The following is a 24,871-nucleotide window of genomic DNA, read 5'->3' as shown; positions in this document are numbered from 1 at the left end:
CTTGGCAGCCAGAGGAATGTTTTTAAATGTCAGTCAGATCATGTCACCAATCTGCTCACCACCCCCTACCCTCCTCCCAGCGGCTCCTCTCCTCTCGCAGAAAAACAGCCACTGCTGCTTCACCTTTCTTCTTGTTTCTTTTGCACTTTGTTTGCTTCAGGGGGGAGATAGTTAGGTTTTCTTGTTTATTTATTTCTTTATGGAGGTACTGGGGATTGAAACAGGACTTCACACATGCTAAGCATGCACTCTACCACTGAGCTATACCCTCCCCCCTCTTCTTGTTTCTTGAAGCCTCCACCTCAGGGCCTTTGGACTTGCCATTTTCCCTGCCTGGCTCCCCCTTCTTCTGATAGCCACATGGTTGGCACTCTCCCCTCCTTTGAGATTTATCCTCGAATATCACTGTCTTAATGGGACCTTTTCCAGCCGTGTTATTTTATTGAAGTCTAGTTGATTTACAATGTTGTGTTAATTTCTGGTGTACAGCACAGTGATTCAGTCATACATATAAAATATATTCTTTTTCATATTCTTTTTCGTAATAGATTTTAACAAGATATTGAATGTAGCTCCCTGTGCTATACAGTAAGACCTTGTTGTTTATCTGTTTTACATATAGTGGTGTGTATCTGCTAACCCCAAGCTCCTAATTTATCCCTCCTCCGTCTTTCCCCTTTGGTCACCGTAAGTTTGTTTTCTATGTCTGTGAGTCTTTCTGTTTTGTAAAAAAAATTCACTTGTATCATTTTTTTTTAGATTCCACATATTAGTGATGTCATATGATAATTGTCTTTCTCTGCCTGACTGACTTCACTTAGTATGATAATCTCTAGGCCCATCCATGTTATTGCAAATAGCATTATTTCATTCTTTTTAGCGGCTGAGTAGTATGGCCATCCTATTTAAAACTGCAGCCCACTTCTCTCTTCATGACCACTTTTTCCTGTTTCATTTTTCTCCATAACACTTAGCCACATTCAACATATTAAATATTTTAACACTACATTGATTTATGGTGTCTCCCTTCCCCCACAAGAGCAGTGAATTTTGTCTGTTTTGGTCTCTGGTATATGTTCACAATTTAGTGCATAGAAATGCTTACTAAATATTTTCTGAGTGAGGAAGAATTTGGCACTAATCTATTTATATATAATAATGCCTGTCATCTTCAAACAACCTCCTAAGGTAGAGTGTGCTGTAATGCCCCCTCTACAGATACAGAAACTGGGGAAAGGAGCTAAGTAAGCTGTCCAAAAATCATTGAGCAGCCTAGAAATGGATTAAAATAGGGCTATATTTTATCTCAGACTGAAAGCAGCCCCACAGAGCTCTGAATTCTACCCCTAAATTCATCCTCCTGAGTTTTTCCCATCTCATTGTTACTATAATGGCCCAGTTGTTCCAGCCAAAAACCTACAAGTCACCCTTGATTCCTCCTTTTCCTCCCCTCGAATATTCACTCCATCAGCAATTGTTATCAGTTCTTCGTCCGAAATATATCTGAATCTGTCATCCTCTCCACTTGACACTGTCACAGTGCTCCCTCCCTGCAGAACAGCCATAGCCTCCTGGTGTGTTTCCACTCTCATTACTGAATAATCTAATTTTTACACAGCCAGTGAGCTTTCTAAACTCTAAATGAAATCCTGGTACTCTCCTGCTTAAAATCTTGTGTAACCGGATGAGACCAAAACCGAACCCAAAGTCAGCCATTCACCACCTGAAAAGCCAATACTCAAGAGACAAGTGTTGGTGGGGAAGGAAAGGCTGCTTTACTCAGGAGGCCAACAACCTGGGAAGATGGACTAATATCCCCAAGCCATCTCCAAGCTGCCAGTTAGGGGACAAAAGTTTTGAAGGAAAGCTTCGCGGGTGTACAGGTAGGGGCTACATGCAGAACAGCACAGTCAGCTCCTATAATCATATCGAAAAATGGTCATGCAGTGGTCTGATCAGCATCATATTGATTGCTTTATGCGCAGTTAATCTTCTCCTCCAGGGTCCATCTGCTCCTACCTCAAGTTGAGTCCCTGGAATTCTTAAGCAAGCAAGACTAATTCTCTCCTGGTCAGTTAGTCATTGTCCAAATAGTTCTAAGACATGCCAGAGGTAGCAGGGAAGGAAAATACATGTAAGTTTTAAAATCTGTGCTGCTCAAGATGGAGCAGCTTATGCTATGGCTACATTTCCAATGCTTTCCCATCACCCTTGGAACAATCCAAAGTCCTACCTTCATCTGTCTGGCCCTGCAGCCCTCTCCAATCTCACTCTACCACGTGCCCCTGGCCCTGCTGCCTCGGCCCCACAGTCCTTCTGCTTCTCAAACCCACCAACCTTCTACCTAAGACTTGGTATCTGCTCTTCCTTCTGGAGGAGCACTCTTCCCCCAGGTGGAATGGCTGGTCTCAGCTCAAATGTCACCTCCCGACAGAGCTCTTCCCTGTCCATCAGTCTGATTACTCTGTTGCCTCCAGTCTGTTTAGCATATCAACCTATTTTATTTCATATCCCATCTAGCGCTAATCGTTTAAAACCAGAGTGGTTTTTTTTTTTAAATTAAACTCTATTTTCTCTAAAATATAACCTCCATAAGAGCTGAGACCTTATCTGTCTTGTTCACACCTGTGACCCAGGACCTAGAACAGGGCCCGGCACCGAGCTGCCCAAGAATTGTTTGCTACTTACAAATTTAAAAGCAACAATTACAAGATGTAACTTATAATTGTTCTTTGAACTTACGGAGCAAACTCTGTTTGTTGTACTGTATTTTTAATAAAAGTGAACAAATGACATGATTTATTTGATTAAACTCTCACTCCCGGAAATATGTCTTCCCAATGTTTTGCTACTCTAAATAGAGCTGTGATAAATATCCTTGTACAAGCATGTAAATCTTTGTGCTCATTTTAAATTATTTCCTTACGATAACCCCCCTGAGAGAGAATTATTCTGTAAAGGGGACTGAGCATGTTTAAGGTGGCTGATGCATTTTGTTAAATTAGTTTCCAGAAAGGCTGAGCAATAGCGCAACAGTACCTCTTTTTATTGAACTCCCAGGAGACAACGTGAGAGCTTAAGATTTCTAACAACTTTGTAACTTGCTTCACACTTGTTCATTCTGCCCCAGTCCCCTGTATGTATCAGAGCTCAAAAACGCTTGAAATCCTCAAAAAAGAAAAACAAAACAAAAGCAACAATAAGGAGTAGCCAGGAGTGCATGATGTTCTAAGTTCCAACCACTAGTCTTATTGAAACTTTGAGCTGAAGAAGGCTTCCAAGGGCTCCTGGGGCAGGACACAGAGGACTAACAAAGGAGCTGTTCACGTTAGCCATGAACACATGAACCAGAAGCTGCATTAGGCACCAGTAGCATAATACGTATGAGAAAGAAGTAAGCCCTTCCCTCCAGGGGCTTCCACCCAGTGCGAGTGACAGACATGTACACATTGAAAATACAGTAGATGTATACGTAGTATTTACTAGGAGCCAGGCACTGTTCCAAGTGCTTTATATTTACTAATTCATTTAATCCTAATAACAACATTACAAGATATATTCTGGGGGTAGGTGGTGTAGCTCAGTGGTAGAGTGTGTGCTTGGCATTCACAAGGTCCTGGGTTCAATCCCCAGGGCCTCTGTTAAGGGAAATAAATTAAATTAAAACTTTTTAAAGTATTAAAAAAAAAAAACAAGATACATTCTGCCTGACAATGGTGTCAATAAAAAGATGGACAGGATGCTATGGGGCCTGAGAAGAGAACCATAAGGGGCTTCATGGAGGTGGTTACTAGATGAGCCACAAAAGATAAAAGAAAGTCTAGTCCAAGAGGCAAGAAGGACCGAGGAATGCACAAGGCACGAAGTATGAGACAACACAGTGTATTTGGAAAATGCAAGGAGTTTGAAGAGGATGGCCACAGAGGTGCATGGTAAGTGCAAAGTGGCATGGAATGTGGATGAAGAGGTAAACTTAGCCAGATCATTAGAAATCCTTCGGCCATATTTTGGAGTTTGGGCTTTCTTTTGAAAGTAAGAAGGAACTTTCAGTTAGGGATGATATGATCAGTTTTGCATTTCATATTTGCTTATGATGAAGGCAATATGGAAAAGAAATTAAGAGTTGGGCTGGAGGTGGGGAAACTAGAGTTTTCTCAATGTGAGAGACAGGGAAACTGAAATAGGATAGATGCAGTGAGAATGATAAAAAGGGGGTAGGTTTGAAGGTTCTATAGGAAGTAGAATTGATTAGACTTGGTGAGGAATTAGATTTGGAAAGGCGGGAGGACAGTTACCGGCAGTGATCTGGGTTTCTGACTCACGGTCACAGAAGAAAGGTGCCAAGCACAGAAACACAGAGCCCAGGAGAAAGAGAATTAAAAATGAAAAATAGCTTCCAATTTTCAGTTTAGCATGTAAGAAGCTTGAAAGTTCTCATTTCTGTCTTCACAATTAAGAAAGATTAACAGAAAATCAAAAAGCAAGAGAAAATCTTGAACAGAGCCTGGGGGCAGTGGGGTGGGAGAGGGGACATCTTACCTACAGAGGAGCAAGGATAAGAATTACTGGATTTCTCTTCAGAAACCATGCAAGAAGAAAGTGCAGTGAAATGTTTGATGTGTTGAGGGAAAAAAGTCTACCACCCTAGACTTCTATATCCAGCAAAATTATCTTTCAAAAGGAGTAGTATTTTCTCAGACAAACAAAAATTGAGGGAATATGTCACCAGGAGAGATAACTTGCAAGATATGTGAAAAGAAATTCTTCAGAAAGAAGGATGACATAGGTCAGAAACTCAGATCTACGTAAAGGTAGAACTTTAGGGAAAGAATAAATAAAGGTAATATAAAAAGGGAAGATAACTAGATTTCCATCCATGTCCGATTTGGGTACTTTGGGACCTCCAACTAGATGTTCCCTGGGCAGTTGAATGTATGAATCACCTCAGAAGGCGGATCTTGGGTGGAGACAGGAGCCATTCTCTCTAAGAAAAGGAATGGCCCAAGGAAAGGGTAGTTTCACTAAAGCTCTGTAAGGTAGTCAGAGTAGATAATTCAATCAACAGAAAATATACAGTGTGTCAGGTTCTGTATTTGGCAATGGAAATGGGAGACACCGGGAAGGGTGACAAGTGAAACAGTCAATTACATTAGGAGGCTGACTGGAGTAAGCAGTCAACGGAAATTCGAAAAAGGAACTCTTTTTATTCATTTAAGAACTACATGATTTTTTAAAAGATAAACACGTAAGAGCACAAAAAATTACCCACAGTATCACCATGCAGAGAAAACCAGATTAACAATCTGATGTATCTTTCCAGACTTTTTAAATTTTTTAAAGGCGAGCGCCCTCTCCTGTTTTGTAAAAGAAACAGTTGAATCCTTACTGGAAGCGGCGCGCCGCCTGGTTTGGGAGTTGGGATTTAAGAAACCGTTATTTGAGGGTGAAGACGACAGAGAGGGGAGTGGCATGAACTTCGCTTTATGACCCAGACGGTAAAGTATGAGAAGGACGTGACTTTTCCGCAGGCCGCGGAGACAGCCAGCGGCCGAGGGTCTCCGCCGCCCAGGAGCCGTCGGAAGCGCAGGGCAGGGAGGGCGGGGCAGCAGCGGCGCCGGATCTGCCGGGGCGTGGCCTTGTGACGCGACGTCACGCTTCCCCTGTCTGGAGGCCCATTGGTTCTCCACTCCCAGCCTTTTCCGGAGTAGGGAAACTGGTCGCAGGGCTGGAAGTAAGGTACCCTTCGGCTTCGAGACAGCGGCGGCACTAAGGCAGAGCGGCCTGGTGCCAGTGGAGCTGTCCGTCTTCTCCATTCAGCCTCCAGCCCGAGGTGGAGAAAACCCCTAGAATTCTGGCGGCCTATGGGAGGGCGCAGAGTCGGGTCGCGAAGTATCCAGCGCAGACAGAAATAGCGGAGCCACTGAGGGCCACCGAAAGCCCCGCCCCTAGGAGGAGTCGGGAGGCCTCTGGGTGGAGGTAGGAACCCAAAGGGACGGCCCTTGGGGTTGAGCCCGCCGGCCATGGCCACGCCTCCGGAGGCCGGTCCCGCAGCTCTGCGGTTCGTAGCCGCTGCCAGCTGGCAAGTCGTGCGCGGACGCTGCGTGGAGCATTTTCCGCGAGTGTTGGAGTTTCTGCGATCCCTGCGTGCTGCTGCTCCTGGTTTGGTTCGCTACCGGCACCATGAACGTCTGTGTATGGGCCTAAAGGCCAAGGTACTGGAGTCAGTAGGACCTGGTAGAGGGGAAAGGGGCGGGATGCGAGGACCAGTCCTGGACCGACCGCTTGGGCGTGGGAGTCGTTGGAAAAGGGCAGCTTGCCCCGACATGGGGATTCTGAGCTCAGTATCCTTCACAGCTGGTGGTGGATCTGGTCCTGCAGGGCCGGCCTTGGGCCCAGGTTCTGAATGCCCTGCATCACCACTTCCCGGAGTCTGGACCTGTAGTGCGGGACCCCAAAGCTGTGAGTAGTCCCTGGAACAAGCCCTACCTCGGTTAACATTTGGTGCAACAGAATTGCTCCGGTCACTGGATCCTGGTTCCCTGAACTTCTTTGCCTTCCTTACCCTCAACAGACGAAGCAGGATCTGAAGAAGATCTCAGAGGCCCAGAAAACCTTTTGTCAGCAGGTGGAGCAGCTTGCAGAAGCCCCCATTGATTTGGCTTTGAAGCTACAGGTGAGACTGGCTGGCTTGGAAGCTATGGTGTAGCTGTTTTCGCTAGTCCTCTTCTGACCTGTTTCTTTCCCTCTTGCAGGAACTTGAACAAGAGTATGGGGAACCCTTTCTGGCTGCCATGGAAAAGCTGTTTTTTGAATACTTGTGTCAGCTGGAAAAAGCACTGCCAACACTGCAGGCACAGCAGGTTTCTGAGGACAAAACACACATAAGGGCAGAATTGGGGTAGGGGGCGGCATGTATCAAAAACCGTGGTCTTCACGCCTTTGTCCCTGTCCACAGCTTCAGGATGTGCTGAGTTGGATGCAGCCTGGAGTTTCCATCACTTCTTCTTTTGCCCTGAGCCAGTATGGTGTGGACATGGGGTGGCCACTTCCAGGTACCAGGACTGTCTAGGAGAGCTAGGAATTTGGGGGGTGGAGTATTTAGCCTGACACCTTTTGAAACAGCCCATTTGGAAGGGTTACATGGGCCTGAGGCACAAGAAAGCAGACTGAGTTGATGTGTTACTACCTTCATAAGGAGCTTTGGTTTCTTTTTCAGAGCGCTCTGCTCCTGATTCAAGGAACATGACAGGGCCCAGGGAGCAGAGTCCTCCTCAGCAACAAAGACCAGCATGCCAGGATCATCTGCCAAAAGCCAGACCTAGCCTACACCTTCCTCAGGGACCAGCCTCAAGGAAGCAGCCGGAAACTGTGACTGGCCACCAGTTCAATCTGGCCCCTCTCGGCCGGCGAAGAGTCCAGTCCCGGTGGGCATCCACTAGCAGAGGCCGTAAGGAGCGCCCCACCGTCATGTTGTTCCCCTTTAGGAATCTGGGTTCACCAGCCCAGGTCCTGTCTAAGCCTGAGAACAGGGAAGAACATGGGACACACACAGCACATCCAGCAGGGGCTGTGGGCACAAGAGCAGCCTCCGCTGCAAAGTCTAAGAGTCCATCCAAGACCCTGGGGGGAAGGGAGCTGAAGGAGAACCCAGTTGATTTGTCTGCCTCGGAGCAAAAGGAGTGAGTAGAAGAGCTGCTTCTCGCTACTAGCAGCACGTGCCCTGCCTGCTCTCCTTTCACCCTGTCTTTGCTTGCTCCCACCGCAGGAACTGCTTGGATTGCCCCATAGACCCTCTGAGGTTGTCGTTATCGCCACCTAGGGCCAGGAAGCCAGGTAGGTATCCTGAGTCAGGACTGGGTCAGACAGCCTCCTCTCTTGGGGACTCCTGAGGGTCTGTGTTCACCTAGAGGAGTGCTTGGACTCTGGTTTCCTCCCTGCAGTGTGTCCTCCATCTCTGTGCAACTCTGACATTACCATAGGGGACTTGGTTTTGGACTCCGATGAGGAAGAAAATGGCCAAAGGGAAGGAAGGGTAAGTAGGAAGGAATGGGAAACTGGGGAAGCGGATGAGCAAAACAAGACAGAAATGCACATGCTCCAGAATACAAGGGCCCAGGGCATGTTTCAATGATGCTAAGTTCTCCCTGCTCACTTCTCTGCAGGATTCTTTGGGAAACTATCAGAAGACAAAGTTTGACACCCTGATCCCCACCTTCTGTGAATACTTGCCTCCTTCTGGCCCCAATGCCATATCTGTCCCTTTCTGTGACCACGTAGACAGTTCTGGGCTCCTGTGATAGGACTGGAGCGCCCGTGGCATTCTGCCTGTCTTCCTTCCTCCTCAGCTCTGCACGCAGTTCAGGAGGAATCAAGTGGAAGCCCAGGCTTGGGCTGCCTGACCACACTGCTAAAATTATTTTGTAATGCTTGATAATTAAATCTTGGATTTGTTAAAACACTGTCCTGGTGTGAAGGAGGGGACCAGAGGCTTCTGTAAGGTGAGTGTAGGTCATTGCTTAGGAACAGAACCGGCCTCTCCAGGGCTGGAAGAATCTTTTTGCCATTTCCTTCCTTTCGAAAGTGTCGTTCTGACATGCCCAAAAGGGTTACCAGGACTGAGAGTCTGGAAGAGAAATTTCCTTTTGCTATTCTGAAAATATGACGTGTGTCCTGATGCCAGAATACACTTTGGGAATTCTCATGCTGCCAGGGTACCTGGAGGTGGTGGCACAGGATGGAGATATTTCATGGGGAAAGTCCTCACTGTCCTTGACTCCACTGGGTCAATGCCAACTCCTCCACTTGCCATGGAGCAGCAGCCAGATGCAAGCCTTGAGCAAAAAACTCCAGAATCTCTTTATAGTCATTGGGATCTCGCTTTATTGAGGTATTTTAAATATGTAAACACTTCTGAGCTTGGTAGCTATTCAAAGATCCTGTTTAATAAAATCTGATTAACAAAACATGATTCCAAAAGCCTACCTCTTTCAGACCAGGGCCAAACAACAATTACGTATGAATTAGCATCTTTTCCTTTTAATAATCTTCAGGATGCTGGGTCCCCAGATTCCCATTTGATTACCTTACTTCATTTTTCCCAGCCTGCCTTCCTTGCTTCCTCCCCAGGGAGTGCCCTGGGCATTTTGCGTGTGCAGACAGAATTACAGAATTATTGCCGGAGCCCTCGGGAGAGAGAGGATATGAAGTGACTGAGTAATAGCCATAGAAGCCGGGATGGGGCAGGGGCCCACTTGGCAGCCCTGTGGTGGGGTGCTGGCGCCCTGGGAGGGCAGAACTGCTGGGGTCTAGCTCTCGTCACTGAAGATCGGATTCACCTGCTGGGTGACACGGATGAAGGTAGTTCTCCGGCTCAGCTCCTTCAGCTTAGCTGCTCCCACGTAGGTACATGTGGAGCGGATGCCTCCAAGAATGTCTCGAATGGTATGTTCCACCTCCCCTTTAAAGGGCACCTCCACTGTCTTTCCCTCTGAGGCCCTTTGAGGAGGAAAAGCTTTCTTACCTTTCCCTTCTGGATTCCTTAAGCCCAATGACTCTTCCCCAGTCTCTAGCATTTAGCCCAGTTCACTACTTTTCTTCTGAGACCTGTACCATCCATCTTTCAGCAGCCATGACTTCTGTCCCCACCCTACTTGGAAAGTCACGCTTTCCAGGAACCCTCAGCTTCTGGCCTCCACACCTACCTGTACTCAGCCACGCCCCCAGCATACTTCTTCATGGCCATTTCAGAACTCATTCCATAGAAGAGCTTGTACTTCTTGCCATCTCTCTCGATGAGCTCGCCACCTGACTCAGTGTGCCCAGCCAGCATGCCACCCAGCATCACGAAGTCAGCCCCTGCCCCTGCCGGCACCAACCAGAGGGGAGAGAGATGAACCTGGCTCCTGTGCCCACATGCTCACCCTGCAAAGCAGCTTACACCAAATTCTCAGGCATGATGATTCCTGCACCTTCCTGTTTCCCTAGCTGACCCACAACCCAGTGTACAGGCCCGCTCTGCCCAAGCCTCTATTCCTCAATGGGCCTGACTTTTCCAAGAATTTAGAAAGAGCCTCTGGAGATGCCCTGCCTGGCTTCTGCTCTCCTTTTTGCTGCTTTCACCATTGTTTTGTCACCTCTTTTTGTACCGTGCCCAGAGGCTCACTTCAAGTGTCCCAAGAGCAAAGATCTCCAGCTTTAGTGTGAGCAAAGATCACCTAGGAAGCTGTGGAAGTGCAGATGTGCAGCCCCCTCCCGGAGCCAGTTTCTGTGGGCCTAGGTGGGGCTCAGGCATCTGCATCACCCAGCAGTATAAGGACGGTGTGGATGGTCCTGGCCCACACTTGGAGAGTCTGTATCAGAGTCTTGGGATTTCCCTGCGCTTGCCCCAGGTGACACCACAGGCTTCTGAGTCACTAGTCATAAAAGAATCTGAACAGCTTTCTTGGCCTTTCCTAGCCTGATCCCAGACCCTCAGAGGTGACTTGTCCTCTTCTACAGGATCCTCCTTCCATGCCCTCCCGACGTCCTTACCGAAAGCCTTGGCCACATCCCCGGGACAGCTGCAGCCTCCATCCTGCAAAGTAAGGAGCACTATGAAGAGAGAGCGTGGATTTCCCAAGCTCTCTAAACAATGTCCCAGTGGCCCACCTCAAAGCTGACAGGAACCCAGGAATCCTGATTCACCTCTACCAGAGCCTCTGGACCTGGCAGAAAACCCAGCTGTTTGGCAGCCTCATACCCTGCACCCTGCCGTGGGGCCTTACAGAAATGATATGGCCTTTGAGGCCGTGAGCAGCATCTGCACACTCCATCACTGCACTCAGCTGTGGATACCCCACTCCAGTCTTCTTCCGGGTGGTACACACAGAGCCTGAGAAGAACATGACAAGGATGAGAAGGACGTTCTCCACAGGTGTTTGCCACTGAAGGGGGTAGCCAGTGGTCCCCAATGAACCAGCTTACCTGGTCCAATCCCCACCTTGATGATGTCAGCCCCGGAGAGGATCAACTCTTCCACCATCTCTCCTGTTACCACGTTTCCCGCCTGGGACAGCACCATCAAAACAGTGTTCTTAGGGTCATAAACAGAGGAGGTGGTGTGCTTCCAACATTATTACAAAGAAAGGTACCTGGCTTCCCTCTCCTGGGCCCTCTGAGGGCTTTTAGACAACCCACTTCAAAGGACTCTGCTTCCCAAGCTGAGGTAAGGGGGTGAGTGGCCAGTGTCACTGTCGTACTAGGGTAAATCTGGGGTTCAGCTGGACTGAGCTCACATCTGATTTACAGTAGATTTCTCTCCCCGTCCCTGCCAGAAGACCCAGACACATCCTGTGCTTAAACTGTTATGTCATGAAACCTCTGGCTTCAGGGAAAGGGGAAAGACATGGTAATGAAGGCTGAATGAATACCATCTACACAGTTATATTTGCTGTTGATGGGCAGAACAGAGACCCCCTAAATGCTGTGAAGAGAATGAGGCCTTGGCATCACTCCCCTAAGCTTGTAAAAGCAAATAAATAAATAAATAAACAAACAAACAAACAAACAAACATCATTTCATGCAACCCATTTAATATGACTGTAGTACCTGTCCATTTCTGTGGGCAGGTATCTGTGTACCAGAGGTATGTGCAATGCATAAATGTTCCATTGTGGATTGGTGAATGATGTCAGGCACTGGATTTAGAAAGTGCTGGATGTCTCAGGGGTCAGAGAAAACTGCACTGGTCAATAAATATTTAAAGTATGGAACCATGGATGACTACCCAGTGATAGGAATTAAGTGGACTAGGAAAATAGTAATATAGCAGAGAAGACATGTACTGATGTAACAACATGAATTGGCAAGAAAGAGTGGAGGAAGGAGAGGGATGGACCAACTCCAGGTAACAGAAACGTACCATGATGGTGTGTTCAGGGAAGCGCTTCCGCACATCCTTTACAAATTCAACAAAGTGTTCGGAATAGCCATTGGCCACGTCCAGGCATATGTATTTCACCTGGGGAATAGCTTCCAGGATCTGTTCCAGCTGCTCAAAGTCTGAAGAGCCTGTGCCTGAGCTGGCAGCCAGATGCTGTGAGAGAAACAGGACCATCGGCATGTCAGAAGTGACCTGGCTAAGTAGCCAATGGGGGTGGGGAGTAAGGGTTGGTCCCCAGGAAGCTGAGCAAAGATTCCTGGAAGACTGGGATAAGGAAGGGATCAGTGTTACCTCAAGACAGTCAGGATTCTGGCTAGCAAACTCTTTCCACTGCTCGAGGCTGTAGTGTTTATGGACAGCAGTGAAGAGGGAGAACTGGGGAGAAGAAAGAGCCATTAAAAAGGAGAGAACATTGTCAGAGTCTCTTTTTCCAGAAATACACCGTTATACTATTCTACCTGAGGGATGAAAGGACTGAAGTCTGGAAAGAGCAACTTGAAGAAGTCAGTGGTTGAGCTGGGATTTCAGTTTAACCACTATTCTCTCTACAAACCCAGCAGGACTTTTTACTGTAAGCTAGTACTTGTCAAACACTCCCACCAAAGTACTAAGTAATCTGGATTGGATTTTACCTGCCAGCACGTACAGTGCTTCTGACTTAAAAGGTGACAAGGACAAGCCGTTGGTACAGTGGGACAGACAGTAGACAAGAAAGAACCGTGAAAAGGCTGGAAGGAGCCAGTGTCTGCCTGCAAGGTCTTGGCCCCTCCTCCTATGGTAACCTAGTACTGAACTAACCTATTTTTGGTTTCTTCTGATCCATTTACCAGCAGTAATTCAGTGAGTCTAAATGCTCACAAAATCACACAGGGTAAGGCCTTAAGATTAACAGAGCCAATAAGGTGCTACCCTTTCTCCCATCTCCACTGGAGTAAAAGACACATTTTCTTGAGACAGGACCAACCTGAAAAGTCTATCTCATTCCGTCTATTTCAGTCAGCCAAGTTCAAGGATATCATGACTCACCAGACTTGTACTCCCTAGCTCAGCAAATTATAGGCAACATCCCATTTGAGAAAGGCATTCAAAGGCCGCTGTGAATGCTGGCGTTTGTGCTTTAAAAGTACAGACATGCAAACGGACAAGAGACAGCAGTTGACTGCGACAGCACAAATCTTGGAACTAATGAGAAATCCAAGGGAATCACGTATCAGCCAGCAGTAAGGAAGTGCAAATGCTGTACTCAGAGGTCATCACCAACACTACCTTGCTAAAGCCAGTACTGAATTCTGCTTTCTCAGCCACACTCTGCCATCAGCATGCTGATAGACAAAGAAGAATCACTCTAGGAGGTCAGCAGACCTTGCAGATATACTGGCACAGGGTGGCATGATAAGCATATCCAATTACACACCAAGCTAGAGATCTAGAAAAAGATCCTTGTTGGCATCCAACCTTTTAATTATTACTGTGAGACTTGGCTCTATCTCTAAAATCGGATTTCTTCAGCACTCATCAGCAGTAATGAAAAGCCAGTCTAAACATAAAGCATCAAGACAGTCCCAGCAAGGTCCGTATATTACAGGGCATCTGTTAACAATGAAGTCAGATTCACCATTCTTTTACTGGACAGGCCAGGTGGGCAATGGGCAACAACAGGATTCCTAGGCAGTTGGTAGACGGCAGGAGAAACACAGTACTACAGCTGCATAACTATAAACCTTAGAAAAATGACAGCAGACATTCCACAGACTTACAGCAATCAAAAATAGAGAAAGGGAGATGCAGTCCGGAAGACAAACAGAGCCACAATTAGCAGCAGACTCCGTCAATCAGGGCTACATGGATTAACCAGAAGAGTGTATAAGTTCTCAGGATGCCCAAAGTAACTATCTACCTTCTCAGCTACAAATACAGAGGTAGGTAACCTTACAGGAGCAGTATCTTCCATTCTGAAAGTGAACAATAACCTGTATTTAAGAAACACACATTCCATTTGGGGCACATACCTGAACCTCCCAGGGACCTAGGACTTAAAGAAGAGGAAGATTTTATTAAAAAAAAAAAAAAAAAAAAAAAAAAAGCATGAAAGAAAATAAGCTGCTTCTCTCCAGGATCTTCTAGTTAGGAAGTTTTGACGGCTCAAACTGTATTTAGTTTCTGGATTAAAACAGTGAATACTTAGTATCCTAACAATGGTATAAAGAGGGATGCATGTGATTTGGAGAGGGTGACCTGGGTGGTGGGAAAAGTTGGCAGGATATATTACTGCTGGACAGGAGAAAAGGGAAAGCTTTGTACATATATTTGAAAAATGAGGGCAAAACTTAGCTTTGAATCTCACTAACTCAGATGGCCTTTTGACATTATTAGGTAAAGGGGTTTTAGTACTGCAGAAAACAGTTAATCGGAGCATCCTGCCTGTTGACTGCCAGGGTTGACCTGGGGTGGGGGTGGGGATGCACATACCTCTGCAGTCAGCCATCAAAACTGGACACCACTGAGGAAATGACATGAGGGAAGTCCTACCTTACAGAGAACCTTGGCCATCTCAAAGGTGCCCACTGTATCCATATTGGCGGCAATGATAGGGATCCCAGTGTACATCTGCTTTGAATTCCGAAATGAAAAGGATCTTGTGAGATCCACCTGCAGATATGAACAGGAAACTGAGTATTTCATTCACCCAAAAAACAAGTATTGTAGGAGGGGAGGGCAAGAGCCAGGAATTTTCCCAGAACTGGCCCACCAGGAGCTTGGGATCAAGAAAGAGCAACTAAGGAAGCAGGCTCACCTCACTTCGAGACTTAAGGGTACTGCGTTTGGGCCTCAACAGGACATCCTTGAAGTCCAGTTTGACGTCATTGTCGATGTGAGGCATGGCAGGGACCTTGGGGTAGCAACGAATCTGAGGGCTGGAAAGTAGAAAAAGCCAGGAAAGGGTAGCTGAATCAATCTCTCCTTTGGCCTTAATACCACGTTTGGACTGGCGGCAGGGCTCATCCCTTGCTTAAGTTGCGGAAGATTGGGGCATTCATCGGCCGAGGCACGTCTCTCAAAACGGTCACCTCGGACCCGTCCCGTAGTTTCAGTTACTCTTGGTGTCTCCATCCTAGGTACTATTTGTTGGGAAGAAGAATTGGGATGGGATCCTGAGTGACCCTAAAAAGATGCATTCGTTACCCCATTACTCTTGTTTTCCCGCCCCTGCAAAGGGCAGTTTGGGGGTAAGAGGCAGATTTGAGAACGGGAAGGAATGGTGGGGTCCCATAACCAGCTTCCGGGATAGGGGTACTCACTTCCTGTCGCCGTAGTCCAGGTGGCAGTTGACCGAAGCTCCTCTTACTTACCAGCTAGCCTCGCGGAGACCCGCCGAGCCTTGTGGGCCACGCTAACAGGTTCCGCTAATTGCAGGAGAGAACGATTAACCGAGGAATTCCAGCTTCGGTGGCGGTCTTGCGAGGCCTTCTGGGTAACAGAGTTCACACACTGAGGATGCCATTGGATCCTAGGGGCAGGAGACTACAACTCCCAGGGTGGGATGCGCGGAGCTGCCCCCTGGCATGATGGGAGAAGTAGTTCGTTCCACTAGCCCCGGCTCGCTAGGGACTCTCGGAATCGCAGAGGCATCAACTCTGCTGTAATTAAACGGACCTCCTCCTCCTCCTTTTTTTCCCCCTTTTTTTACGACGTCAGCGAAACGAAACGCCTTTCGGGAACCCAGAGAAAAGAAGAGGGGCGCGGGGAAGGAGGTGGAGCCAGACAGTGACCCGGAAGCAGAAGTGACTCATAGGCGGAGTGCTGGGGAGCGGCATCGGCGACCGCAGCGGTAGAAGCAGCAATTTATCTGTGTGCAGCCCCAAACTGGGAAGAAGATGCTAATTAAAGTGAAGGTGGGAGCACCTCCAGCCTTGCCAAGACGCAGTGGTACTAGGCTGGCCGCTGTGCCTTAAGGGAGAAGCGGGGAAGGGAAACCACGCCTTTCCCGAACCTGGAGGGGGCTGACAGCCTCGGGGCTCCGCGCGAGGGGTGATGGGAAGTAGGGGGGCCCGAGAGGGCTTTGAGAGCTGGGGGCTGGCCCAGCTAAACGACCCCGGGGTCTCTGCTGTTCCTGCTTTCACTCTAGGACCGTGGCATGACCCAGAAGGAGGCCGCCTTTGTCCGGGGTCTCGCTGTACTCGAACCCTCGCGGTCATAAAGAAGGCCTAGCAGCAGCTTGACCTCCTCTTTCGGATTCTTAGAATAAGCCCTGTTCTCCATCCTTCATGCCCAGGTTACCTGCTTCTCCCAGCCTCTAACGTAGGCTACTGCGAGCACGGCGCAAAAACATTAGCCTAGGGAACTGGGGGCTTCTCAGGGACTAGACTGTGAGCTTTTGCTAGTTGTCGCCAAGGCGTAGTATCTCAGCCGGCCTTCAGGAAACCAAAGCTGGGAGTGTGTTCAGTCAGCACCTGACTTTCTGAGCCATCATCCTGGACCAGCCTCACTTCCTTGACTGAGGCAGGTTAGTTATCAGTGCCCTGGTACTTGATACTAGCAGTGAAGTTTCCTTCATCTCCATCCCAACTCCCCTGGTTCTTCACCAGTTCCCAACCCATATTAGTCCTATCTGCTGTTTCCTCCTTTGTACCTTCAGACAGAGAGAGAAAAACTAACAGTTGATGCAGTGCAACATGAGTGTACTTTTTTTTTTTTTTTACTGCTAATTAAGTCTATTGTTATTTCATCAGCTCTTTAGTGTATTTACCATGTATAATAGCTGTTAACCTCTTCAGTCCTTCTGAGCTACTTCTTAGCTAAGGAAAGATCAAGCAGCATGTTAAAGGTCATTGTTTTCGAATTTTGAGTAGTGACTATAAAAGATCACTTACTGTAAAATCAGTTTAATAAGTCAATGGGTCAGAAGCAACAACAACAAAAAAAGAAAGATAAAATATAAATATCAGGATATACTTCTGGGTAAGGGTACTGTTTTGTGAAATTTTTATTTTTGTTTTTATGTGTATTACATACATGTATATGTTATTAGTTCATATGTATTTCTCAATGTGGGTCACTGTCCAAGAAGTCTGAGAAATCTTAGCAGATGAATGCTTTTATCTTTTAGATACATATGGGTTCTCATATCCTCTTAGTCTAAAGAAGGGGTTATTACTATACTTGTGTTCAGTGTTTTGTAAACATTTTAAAAAATCTTAACCTACACAAAAAATTTTTACCTCATGATCCTGTACAAACACAAAATAACTGTGTTATGTTCTGGTATTTTGAATTCTATTCCTAGTTGATTTCATAACCCACTGATGGGTTGAGACCTGCAGTTTAAGAAAATACCTGTGTTCTAGTTGGCTTCTCAACTTAGGCATGGGTAAGAATCACCTAGGGATCTTGTTAAAATGCTGATTCTAATTCAGTGGTCTGGGTTGGAACCTGAGATTCTGCATTTCTAACATGCTCCTAAGTGATGCTGATCTTGCTTATCTGGAGACTACACTTTGAGTAGCAAGGTTCTACTTTCTTTGAATCCATTTTTATTTAGTACTTGTCTAAAACTGTCAGTCTCCTTGCCCAAAACACTTCTCTTTCCGTTTTCAAATGGGTTTCTCAGTCCATCTTTCTTTTTCTGTATGTTCAATACTCTTGAAAGCAATTAGCTGGCTGTGAATTACTTAACAATTGATTTTTTTTTTTAGCAGGGTTTCTTTGTGAATTATTCATTCTTCAAATGTTATTCTCCGTGTAGCTGGCTTGTTCCCTATCTCCTTCTGCAGTCCTTTGTGACTAAATCCCTTGTCAACTAAAGAAAAAACACAACAACATGAGAGGTGTGAATTCAATTTTATTTGGGAACTTACTGAGAACTATAGCTTAGGAGACAGCCTCTACATAGCTTTGAGGAACTACTCCAAAGAGGTAAGTGGGGGAGGTCAGCATATCAATCAAGCACATATCTCAGTAGAAGGTTCCTGCTAGTCAAGAGGAACAGACATCTTAGTTAATGGTTTTAGTGCTTTTCTGAGTATGGGAAGATACAAGAATTTGGGTTTATAAAATTTTTTCCTAAAAATATCTAACTATTTAAGGCCTGTTCTGCCAATTTTCCCAGAGCACAGAGTGCCTCATTCATCAGCTCCACCCTGAGCTCCTTCAGGCTGGGTTGAAGGTCAGTGACTGCAGTAGCTAATGACTTAATTCTTGTAGAACCAGATGGGAAGTGACATTCTTTAGTTGGCACTCTCCTGATTCAAATCTTCTCTTGATACCTCATCTCTCTCTCTCTTTCTAAAATTAAATACATCATCTTCTATCTTAAGCCCTCTTCCCAAAGCTCATCTCATATATTGATCACATCAGTCTACCAGGTATCTGGAACCCAGTTCTTTATAGAGTCGTTGTTCTCGTATAGAACCTAATTTTTCTTCTAATACTGATACCTCATTATGCTTGATTTTCTTTCCATTCCAGTTACCCTTATTCTTGTCTGGGGTCTCATTGACTTATGTCTTTATTTCTCTGGGATACCTGCAACAAGGTCTTCTTTCCACCCTACCCTCCTAGAGTTTTGAGGCTACACCAAGACATGGTATACAAAATCAGAGTGTACATGTCTTCTTTAAAGTTCTTTTTCATCGTATTACTCCCTAACCTCAGATCCTGCATTGATATCCTCTTAGCAAATTACTTGGGGCAACTGTGTTTACCATCTAAGCCCCAGTTTTCTCATTCATGCTTTTTTAAACAAAATAAAACATAAAATTCTTAAAGGTTTAGTTCAAGGAGTCTTTAATAACAGTATACACCCATGTAACCACAGGATCTAGAACATTTTCACCCCTACCCTTTGACAGTTCCATAGGTTAGTTTTAGAATTTCATAAAAATGGAATTATAGAATATATAATTTCTCGGTCTGGCTTCTTTCACTCAGCATTATGTCTGTTGTTGCATCTGTAATTCCTTCTCATTACCTAGTAACATTGCATTAGATGACTGTATCACATACTTATATTTGTTTATCCATTCTCATATTGATGGACATTTGGGTTGTTCCCAATTTCTGGCTATTATGAATAGCCACAATGTTCTGTGATCACTGTCTTTTTGTGGGCTTATGTTTTCATTTCCTTTGGATAAATACCTAGGAATGGAATTACTGGGTCACATGGTAGATATATGTAACTTTAAAAGAAACTGCCAAACAGTTCTCCAAAAGGTTGTACCATTTTACATTCCCACCTGCAGTTGTGTGAGCATTCCAGCTGCTCTGCACCCATTTTTATTTTAGCTATTATAGTGGGTATGGAAAGTTATCTCATTCAGGTTTAAATTAATCACTGTTGATGTTCCCTCACTGCAGTACTTTATCATTGCACCTTGTATTTGGACAATAATATTCAGTGTGGCATTTCCTTGTATATTGTTTTTTTCTATTAATTGTATGTATCGTCTCCTGGTTGCAAATCTTCACTTGAAAAAGATTTTTGGCAAAGACTGGATCACTTAAATTCTTTTATATCCCTTCCCGTGGCTAAAGCGGAATGTTGCGCTTAGGTTCTTCGTAGAGTAGCTTTGAATGTACCCCCGGGTCACAATGACCAGGTTTGAGGGAAGAAACCCAGTGTGACATGATCTTTTAAAATTGACTATAAAGCATATCTTTGAAAACTGTTCACTTATTTTAAAACAAATTTAATTTAATAAACATATACAACAGCAGAGAGAAGGAATAATGCACCCCCTAGTTGAAAGAACTACATCTTATGGCCAGTCTTTTTCTATTTATACTCGCCAACTTTCCTTACCTGATGTTTTAAGAAACAAATCCCAGATGGCATAGCGTATGTTATTTGTACATAGTTTAGTATTTATCTCTAAAAAAGAACTTCTTTTTCTAATGTAACTACAATTATTACACCTAAAAAATTAACAGTGGTTTCTCACTATTGTTGTCTCATTTGTGTTTTACAATTGAAATTTCCAGCTAGGATCCATACATTGCAGTTGGTTGATAAGTATTTTAGGCCTTTTTAAATCTGTAATTCCCCATTACCCCCTTTTTCTCATGTTGAATAATCTAGGTTGTTAGTCCATTATAGTTTCCTGTAGTTTGGATTTTAATGATTATATCCCCATGTTGTCTTTTAATATATTCCTCTTTCCTCTGTATTTCCTGTCAGTTGTTCATAAGATCTAGAGGCTTGATTAGTCTTTTATGTCTGTTCATGAGTGAGAATAATTCATAAGCTGTGTCATGATATGTACTTCTGTCAGGTCGTTTTGCCTTCTGTGATGTTAATCATGGCCTAGATCCGTTATTTCCCCCTCTTTGGAGGTTACAGAACTGAGGGTATTCTAATTTTAGTGTTGCTTCATTTATTAGCTGGAATGCTTGAGCGGCGTCCAGTACGGTGGCCATTAGCCCACATGAGCTATCAAGCACTTGAAATGAGGCAAGTGAGGCTGAGGAATTGAAATTTTATTTCAGTTATTTATCTTATCTGTATTTAATTCTAACTAAGTTAAATCTAAGAACTGAAACTTTATTCAGTTATTGGGAAACTTTTTAACTTGTTTGGAACAAGTTGGAAATGTAAATCTACTTTCTCAACTGTAAATTCTGAAATTTAAATACAGATCAAGTATTTCAGATGAAAACCTGACAGCTGAATTGAGATGCACTGTATGAAATACACACAAGATTTTGAAGATTTGGTTAGAAAAAAAGAATGTAGAATATATTAATTTTTATATTGGTTACATGTTGAAGTGATAATGACTATATTGGTTTTAAGAATATTAAAATTAATTTTACCTTTTAAAAATGTGGCTATTAGACTGTGTAGTATTTTATGTGTGGCTTTCATTAAGTGCCTGTCGCTAATGGTCAGTGCTGCTTTACAGAGTTGTTTCCTTTTACTCTCGTCAAGGACATTGTTTAAATTTTTTTTTTCTCATTTCAATATATTCATGGTATTAGTGGAAAATACAGAAAAGCACAAAGAAAATAATTAAATCACCTATAACCTCAGAACTCAAGGTAAAAGCACTGATGTCTATGTCCTTTCAAACTTTCTTGAAAGCATATAAATACATGGGTGTGTTGCTTTTTGTTTTGTTTACAAAGTTGGAATTATACTGTTATTCTAAACATTATTTGAGGATTGTGGTTTTCCCTGTGTGTTTGTACCATAATTTATTTAACCCTGAATTGTTTGATATTTAGATTGTGTTTCTAGTTGTTCAGTTTCAAAAGGCTGCAGTGACCATTCATAGGTATATTTTTGGACATAGAATTGTTTTCCCAGAGGTGTTGTTGCTGGGATATGCCGGATCGCTCTCTGGATACATACGTGGGTTTCTACAGGCAGTTTCAGAAACAAAGGGCCAGTCCTAGAGTTTTAGATTTTATAGACCAGTAATTTTTTTTCAGCGTCCTAGGGTCCAAGCATCTGACTCTTATGAGAGCAGTTCTAGGCCTTCTCTTAGAGTCTTCGGTGCTCTTTTTAAATTTTTATTATTAAATTAGAAGCAATATTTGCAAATATTCATGTGATAAAGGAATATATTTTTACTAGAAATTTAAATAGAGAGTTAGCTTTGATAAACCCTCCCCTCAGTTACTTCCTCTCTCAAGGATAATCACAGTTTTAGGAGATTAGTGTACTTTTAACCCTTTCTTCTATACTTGTATGCATGTGGGTATCTACATACAGAAAATTGTACATATTCATACATTCTTTAGATCTTTCCATGTTAGTGTATAAACTGTTGCATAATAAATAGGTCATTCTATGGATATACCATAGTTTAATAGGTTTTTATTAATAGGCGTTAGGCTATTTCTAATGTTTTGCTTTTAGGAAAGGTGCTGCAGTAAACCTCACATGTTCCTCTTTGTATATTTGCTCAAATTTTAAGTTTTCCTCCAGCTTAGTTACCTAAAAATAGAATTGTCTAGTTATAGAACCTTTGCTTTTAAAGTATTAAGAACAATAAGGTGAAATAATTTGTGGACAACATGGAATTGCATACTTTTCATTTTGTCAGTTAAGAGCCTTAAAAAAATACCATATATTGTCACTGTCATTTCATAAAAGGACATTTTCACGCCTGAATATAGTTTCATGAAAATCTCACTGCTGTTGTCGTTTTTCTCATTTTACCACAGACTATTGAAAATTTTCACACAGACCAGCTTGGGTTGGGATGGAAGCTTGAGAATCACTGTTGTAATTCATTCTTTTGCATCCAAACAGATTAATCTATAGGAATTACTCATGCATTTTTTTTTAAATATCCTTAGTACTGAACCAGTTTCGTGGTGAGAAATTAGGTCCTACTTTTCTTCATGCTGGTCTTTGTAAATAGCATAAGTAGAAACCAAATATTATTTTGTGAGTCTTCCATGGACACGTACTCCTAAGATGTATTGGGTCCAATGATATTGGGTCTCATTACAAGATCAGCCAGACTCGGGCAATACTGAGGAGAATGCTAAATAAAACCTCAGGTTCTGGGGCCAGAGAGTCTGTGTTTGGACCCATACTCTCCTTTTGACTTCATTGGTATGCTTTTTAACCTGTCCAAGCCCCATTTTCCTCATCTGTGAGTGGTGATAGTAGCACATAGCTCATAAATACTCGCAGGATTAAATGGATTGACGCGTGTAAGACACTGCATAGTTTCGGACTCTTGGGAAGTGTTCAGGCAATGTTGGCTGTGATCATAACATGATCACTGGTGTCGTTAGCCCTTCCACAGATATTTATTGACTACTTATATGTCAAACGCTGTGCTTTGTGTTTAGATTAGGGAGATGAACAGTCTCTGTCCTTAAGGAAGTTGGAGTGTAAGTTGGAGAGTTTGACACTTAAACAACTAGCTGTAATAGGTATTAAAGTGCACTGGGGACAAGTCGTCAATCTTAAAGGGTCTCTTGAAGGTTTGAGAAAGAGTGAAGGAGGGCATGACAACAGGAAAAAGAGCAGAAGCACCATGCATTTGTGGTCTGGATAACTGCAGACTGTGTGGATGGAGCTTTTAGGAGCAAAGATGGATGGGAGATTAGATTGGATGAAGCACAACATGAGTGTAAGTATTGTGTTTGGATATCAGCAGCTCTTAGCCTATGGAAGAAGTCAGGAAGACCAGAGCTGCAATTTAGGATTTAGGTAGAAGTCTGGAGAAGATATGGGAGAATAGAATGTTGAATTTTAACATTACTTAAAAAGCTGGTCAGAGGTGATCTCTAGTGTCCTTGAGAATTCTTTGAATTATCTGAATGTTAATTTCTAGCATTGGTACATAAAGCAAGGTCCTTCTCACCTAAAGGAATAGTTTCCTCAGGACAACTCTCATTACTGTCTTATTCAAAAGCATTACAGTATTCTCATAGATTCTAGTGGGATGGAGGTAAATGACCTGTGAGATTAAGAAGGTCACGTGGTTCACAGAATCTTGCCTTATCAAAGTTGTCCACAAGCTAAAAATGTCTGAAACTGGGTATGGTCACTTCTGACACCTCAGATCAGCTTTGCTGAGAATGTGCATTTCTCAGAAGATAGTGGATCCCCAGAGACTAGGCCAGGATGTTTTACCTAGGAGAGAAATTGTGTATCGGGCCATAGGACTCATGAAACCCTTGCCGTTTCAGACGCTGACTGGCAAGGAGATTGAGATTGACATTGAACCCACAGACAAGGTAATGTACGCCCAGTACCTCTCCATGCCTGTCTCCCTACGTGAACATTTGTTTGGATGTGCTGATGAACTTAGACCTTTAGCTCTCATGCCATCTGCACAGTTCTTGTTCTTTCCATTTCCACGGTCCTACCCACTTAGCAGCCCCTGACTCCTTGTACCTCTAAAGGTGGAGCGAATCAAGGAGCGCGTGGAGGAGAAAGAGGGAATCCCGCCACAGCAGCAGCGGCTTATCTACAGTGGTAAACAGATGTGAGTTTGGAATGGGAATAAGGGCATGACAATCTTATGTGCTGCCAACGAGGATGTAGATGCTGGAGGTGGAGCAGGCCTGCCTCTTTTTTGTTACCTCAGACCCTTTGGCGATTTGAGGACGCTTAGGAGCCCCTTCTCAGAATAAGATTTTTGCAGACATAAACTAAAATGCATAGAATTACAAAAGAAACAAATTATATTGAAATAGAGTTATCAAACTACTAAAAAAGGAAATCTGTGATATAATAATCTATGTGCTTCTTCATTAATACATTGAGATCCAATGGTGGGTATAACAACTATACTTCCGAAATATTCTCAGGATGCCTACAAATAATTGTGATATGATATTAAAATACCTAATTTCTGTTGTTAACAGGTTACCCATATTGCTAACACCAGTGCAGGTTTTTGCTTGTGTTCAAAATTGAAAGAAATACCAAATTTCAGCTAGGCGTTAGTAAAAAGTAAAAGTGTAATTTTTTTTTTCTCATCTGAGTTCATAAATCCCCAGAGAGATCCATGAAACCCAGGTTAAGAACCCTACTGTAGATGATATTTCTAATGCTTTTTTTTTTTTTTTTTTTTTTTTTTTGCCTCTTCCTGCAGGAACGATGAAAAGACAGCAGCTGATTACAAGATACTAGGTGGTTCAGTCCTCCACCTGGTATTGGCTCTGAGAGGAGGAGGTGGTCTTAGGCAGTGATGGACCCCCCTCCATTTTACCTCCGTACCCTGTCGCTCATAATGAGGCATCATATATCCTCGCACTCTGTGGGACACCAGAGCCACTGCCCCCTCTCCTGGATGCCCAGTCGTGTGTGTCTGTTGGTGGGAGACTGTGAGGACCCCAGGATGCAGTGTTCCTAGCCCAAAGGGCCCTTGCTGGCTGTTGGGTTTTAGTTTGCAGTCCTGTGTGCTTCCCTCTCTTATGGCTATGTCCCTGGTTGTCAATAAAATATTTCCTGGCTCCCTGGAATCTTTCTTCCATTGTAC

General features: G+C 44.1%; 3 protein-coding genes across 10 annotated transcripts; 2 read left to right on the top strand and 1 right to left on the bottom strand.

Moving 5' to 3' along the window:
• Positions 1-5,673: 5,673 nt before the first annotated feature.
• Positions 5,674-11,549, top strand: TINF2 (TERF1 interacting nuclear factor 2). Of its 6 annotated transcripts, none has more exons than XR_010380916.1 (10): positions 5,674-6,212; positions 6,355-6,459; positions 6,572-6,673; positions 6,753-6,860; positions 6,956-7,052; positions 7,217-7,679; positions 7,766-7,833; positions 7,941-8,032; positions 8,346-8,498; positions 10,498-11,549. XR_010380916.1 is itself a non-coding variant. In XM_031453485.2 (9 exons), exons 1-9 carry the CDS (start codon positions 6,021-6,023, stop codon positions 10,582-10,584), a joined length of 1,314 nt encoding a protein of 437 aa, XP_031309345.1. In that variant the 5' UTR covers positions 5,674-6,020; the 3' UTR covers positions 10,585-11,549. The 6 variants fall into 6 exon arrangements, 4 of the variants coding, with proteins under 4 accessions (XP_031309345.1, XP_064341923.1, XP_010994085.1 ...); XR_010380915.1 differs by having other exon boundaries at positions 8,163-9,950; XM_031453485.2 differs by lacking the exon at positions 8,346-8,498.
• Positions 8,857-15,543, bottom strand: GMPR2 (guanosine monophosphate reductase 2). 3 transcript variants are annotated; one of them, XM_010995786.3, is made up of 10 exons: positions 15,221-15,543; positions 14,716-14,836; positions 14,451-14,570; positions 12,213-12,296; positions 11,901-12,074; positions 10,963-11,071; positions 10,764-10,870; positions 10,531-10,573; positions 9,702-9,861; positions 8,857-9,495 (listed from the first exon to the last, which is right to left on the bottom strand). In XM_010995786.3, the coding sequence occupies exons 2-10, from the start codon at positions 14,800-14,802 to the stop codon at positions 9,306-9,308; spliced, it is 1,074 nt and encodes a 357-aa protein (XP_010994088.1). In that variant the 5' UTR covers positions 14,803-14,836; positions 15,221-15,543; the 3' UTR covers positions 8,857-9,305. The 3 variants fall into 3 exon arrangements, with proteins under 3 accessions (XP_010994088.1, XP_010994089.1, XP_031309349.1); XM_010995787.3 differs by having other exon boundaries at positions 10,963-11,044; XM_031453489.2 differs by lacking the exons at positions 14,451-14,570; positions 14,716-14,836; positions 15,221-15,543 and adding an exon at positions 13,819-13,922 and having other exon boundaries at positions 10,963-11,044.
• A 116-nt stretch (positions 15,544-15,659) lies between these two features.
• NEDD8 (NEDD8 ubiquitin like modifier) lies at positions 15,660-24,854 on the top strand. The gene is made up of 4 exons (XM_010995782.3): positions 15,660-15,814; positions 23,574-23,621; positions 23,790-23,872; positions 24,485-24,854. The coding sequence occupies exons 1-4, from the start codon at positions 15,797-15,799 to the stop codon at positions 24,579-24,581; spliced, it is 246 nt and encodes an 81-aa protein (XP_010994084.1). The 5' UTR covers positions 15,660-15,796; the 3' UTR covers positions 24,582-24,854.
• The last annotated feature ends 17 nt before the right edge of the window (positions 24,855-24,871 follow it).

The sequence above is a fragment of the Camelus dromedarius genome, chromosome 5 (assembly GCF_036321535.1).
Source record: "Camelus dromedarius isolate mCamDro1 chromosome 5, mCamDro1.pat, whole genome shotgun sequence".
Classification (NCBI taxonomy): Eukaryota; Metazoa; Chordata; class Mammalia; order Artiodactyla; family Camelidae; genus Camelus; species Camelus dromedarius.
This window is presented reverse-complemented; position numbering and strand designations above follow the sequence as displayed.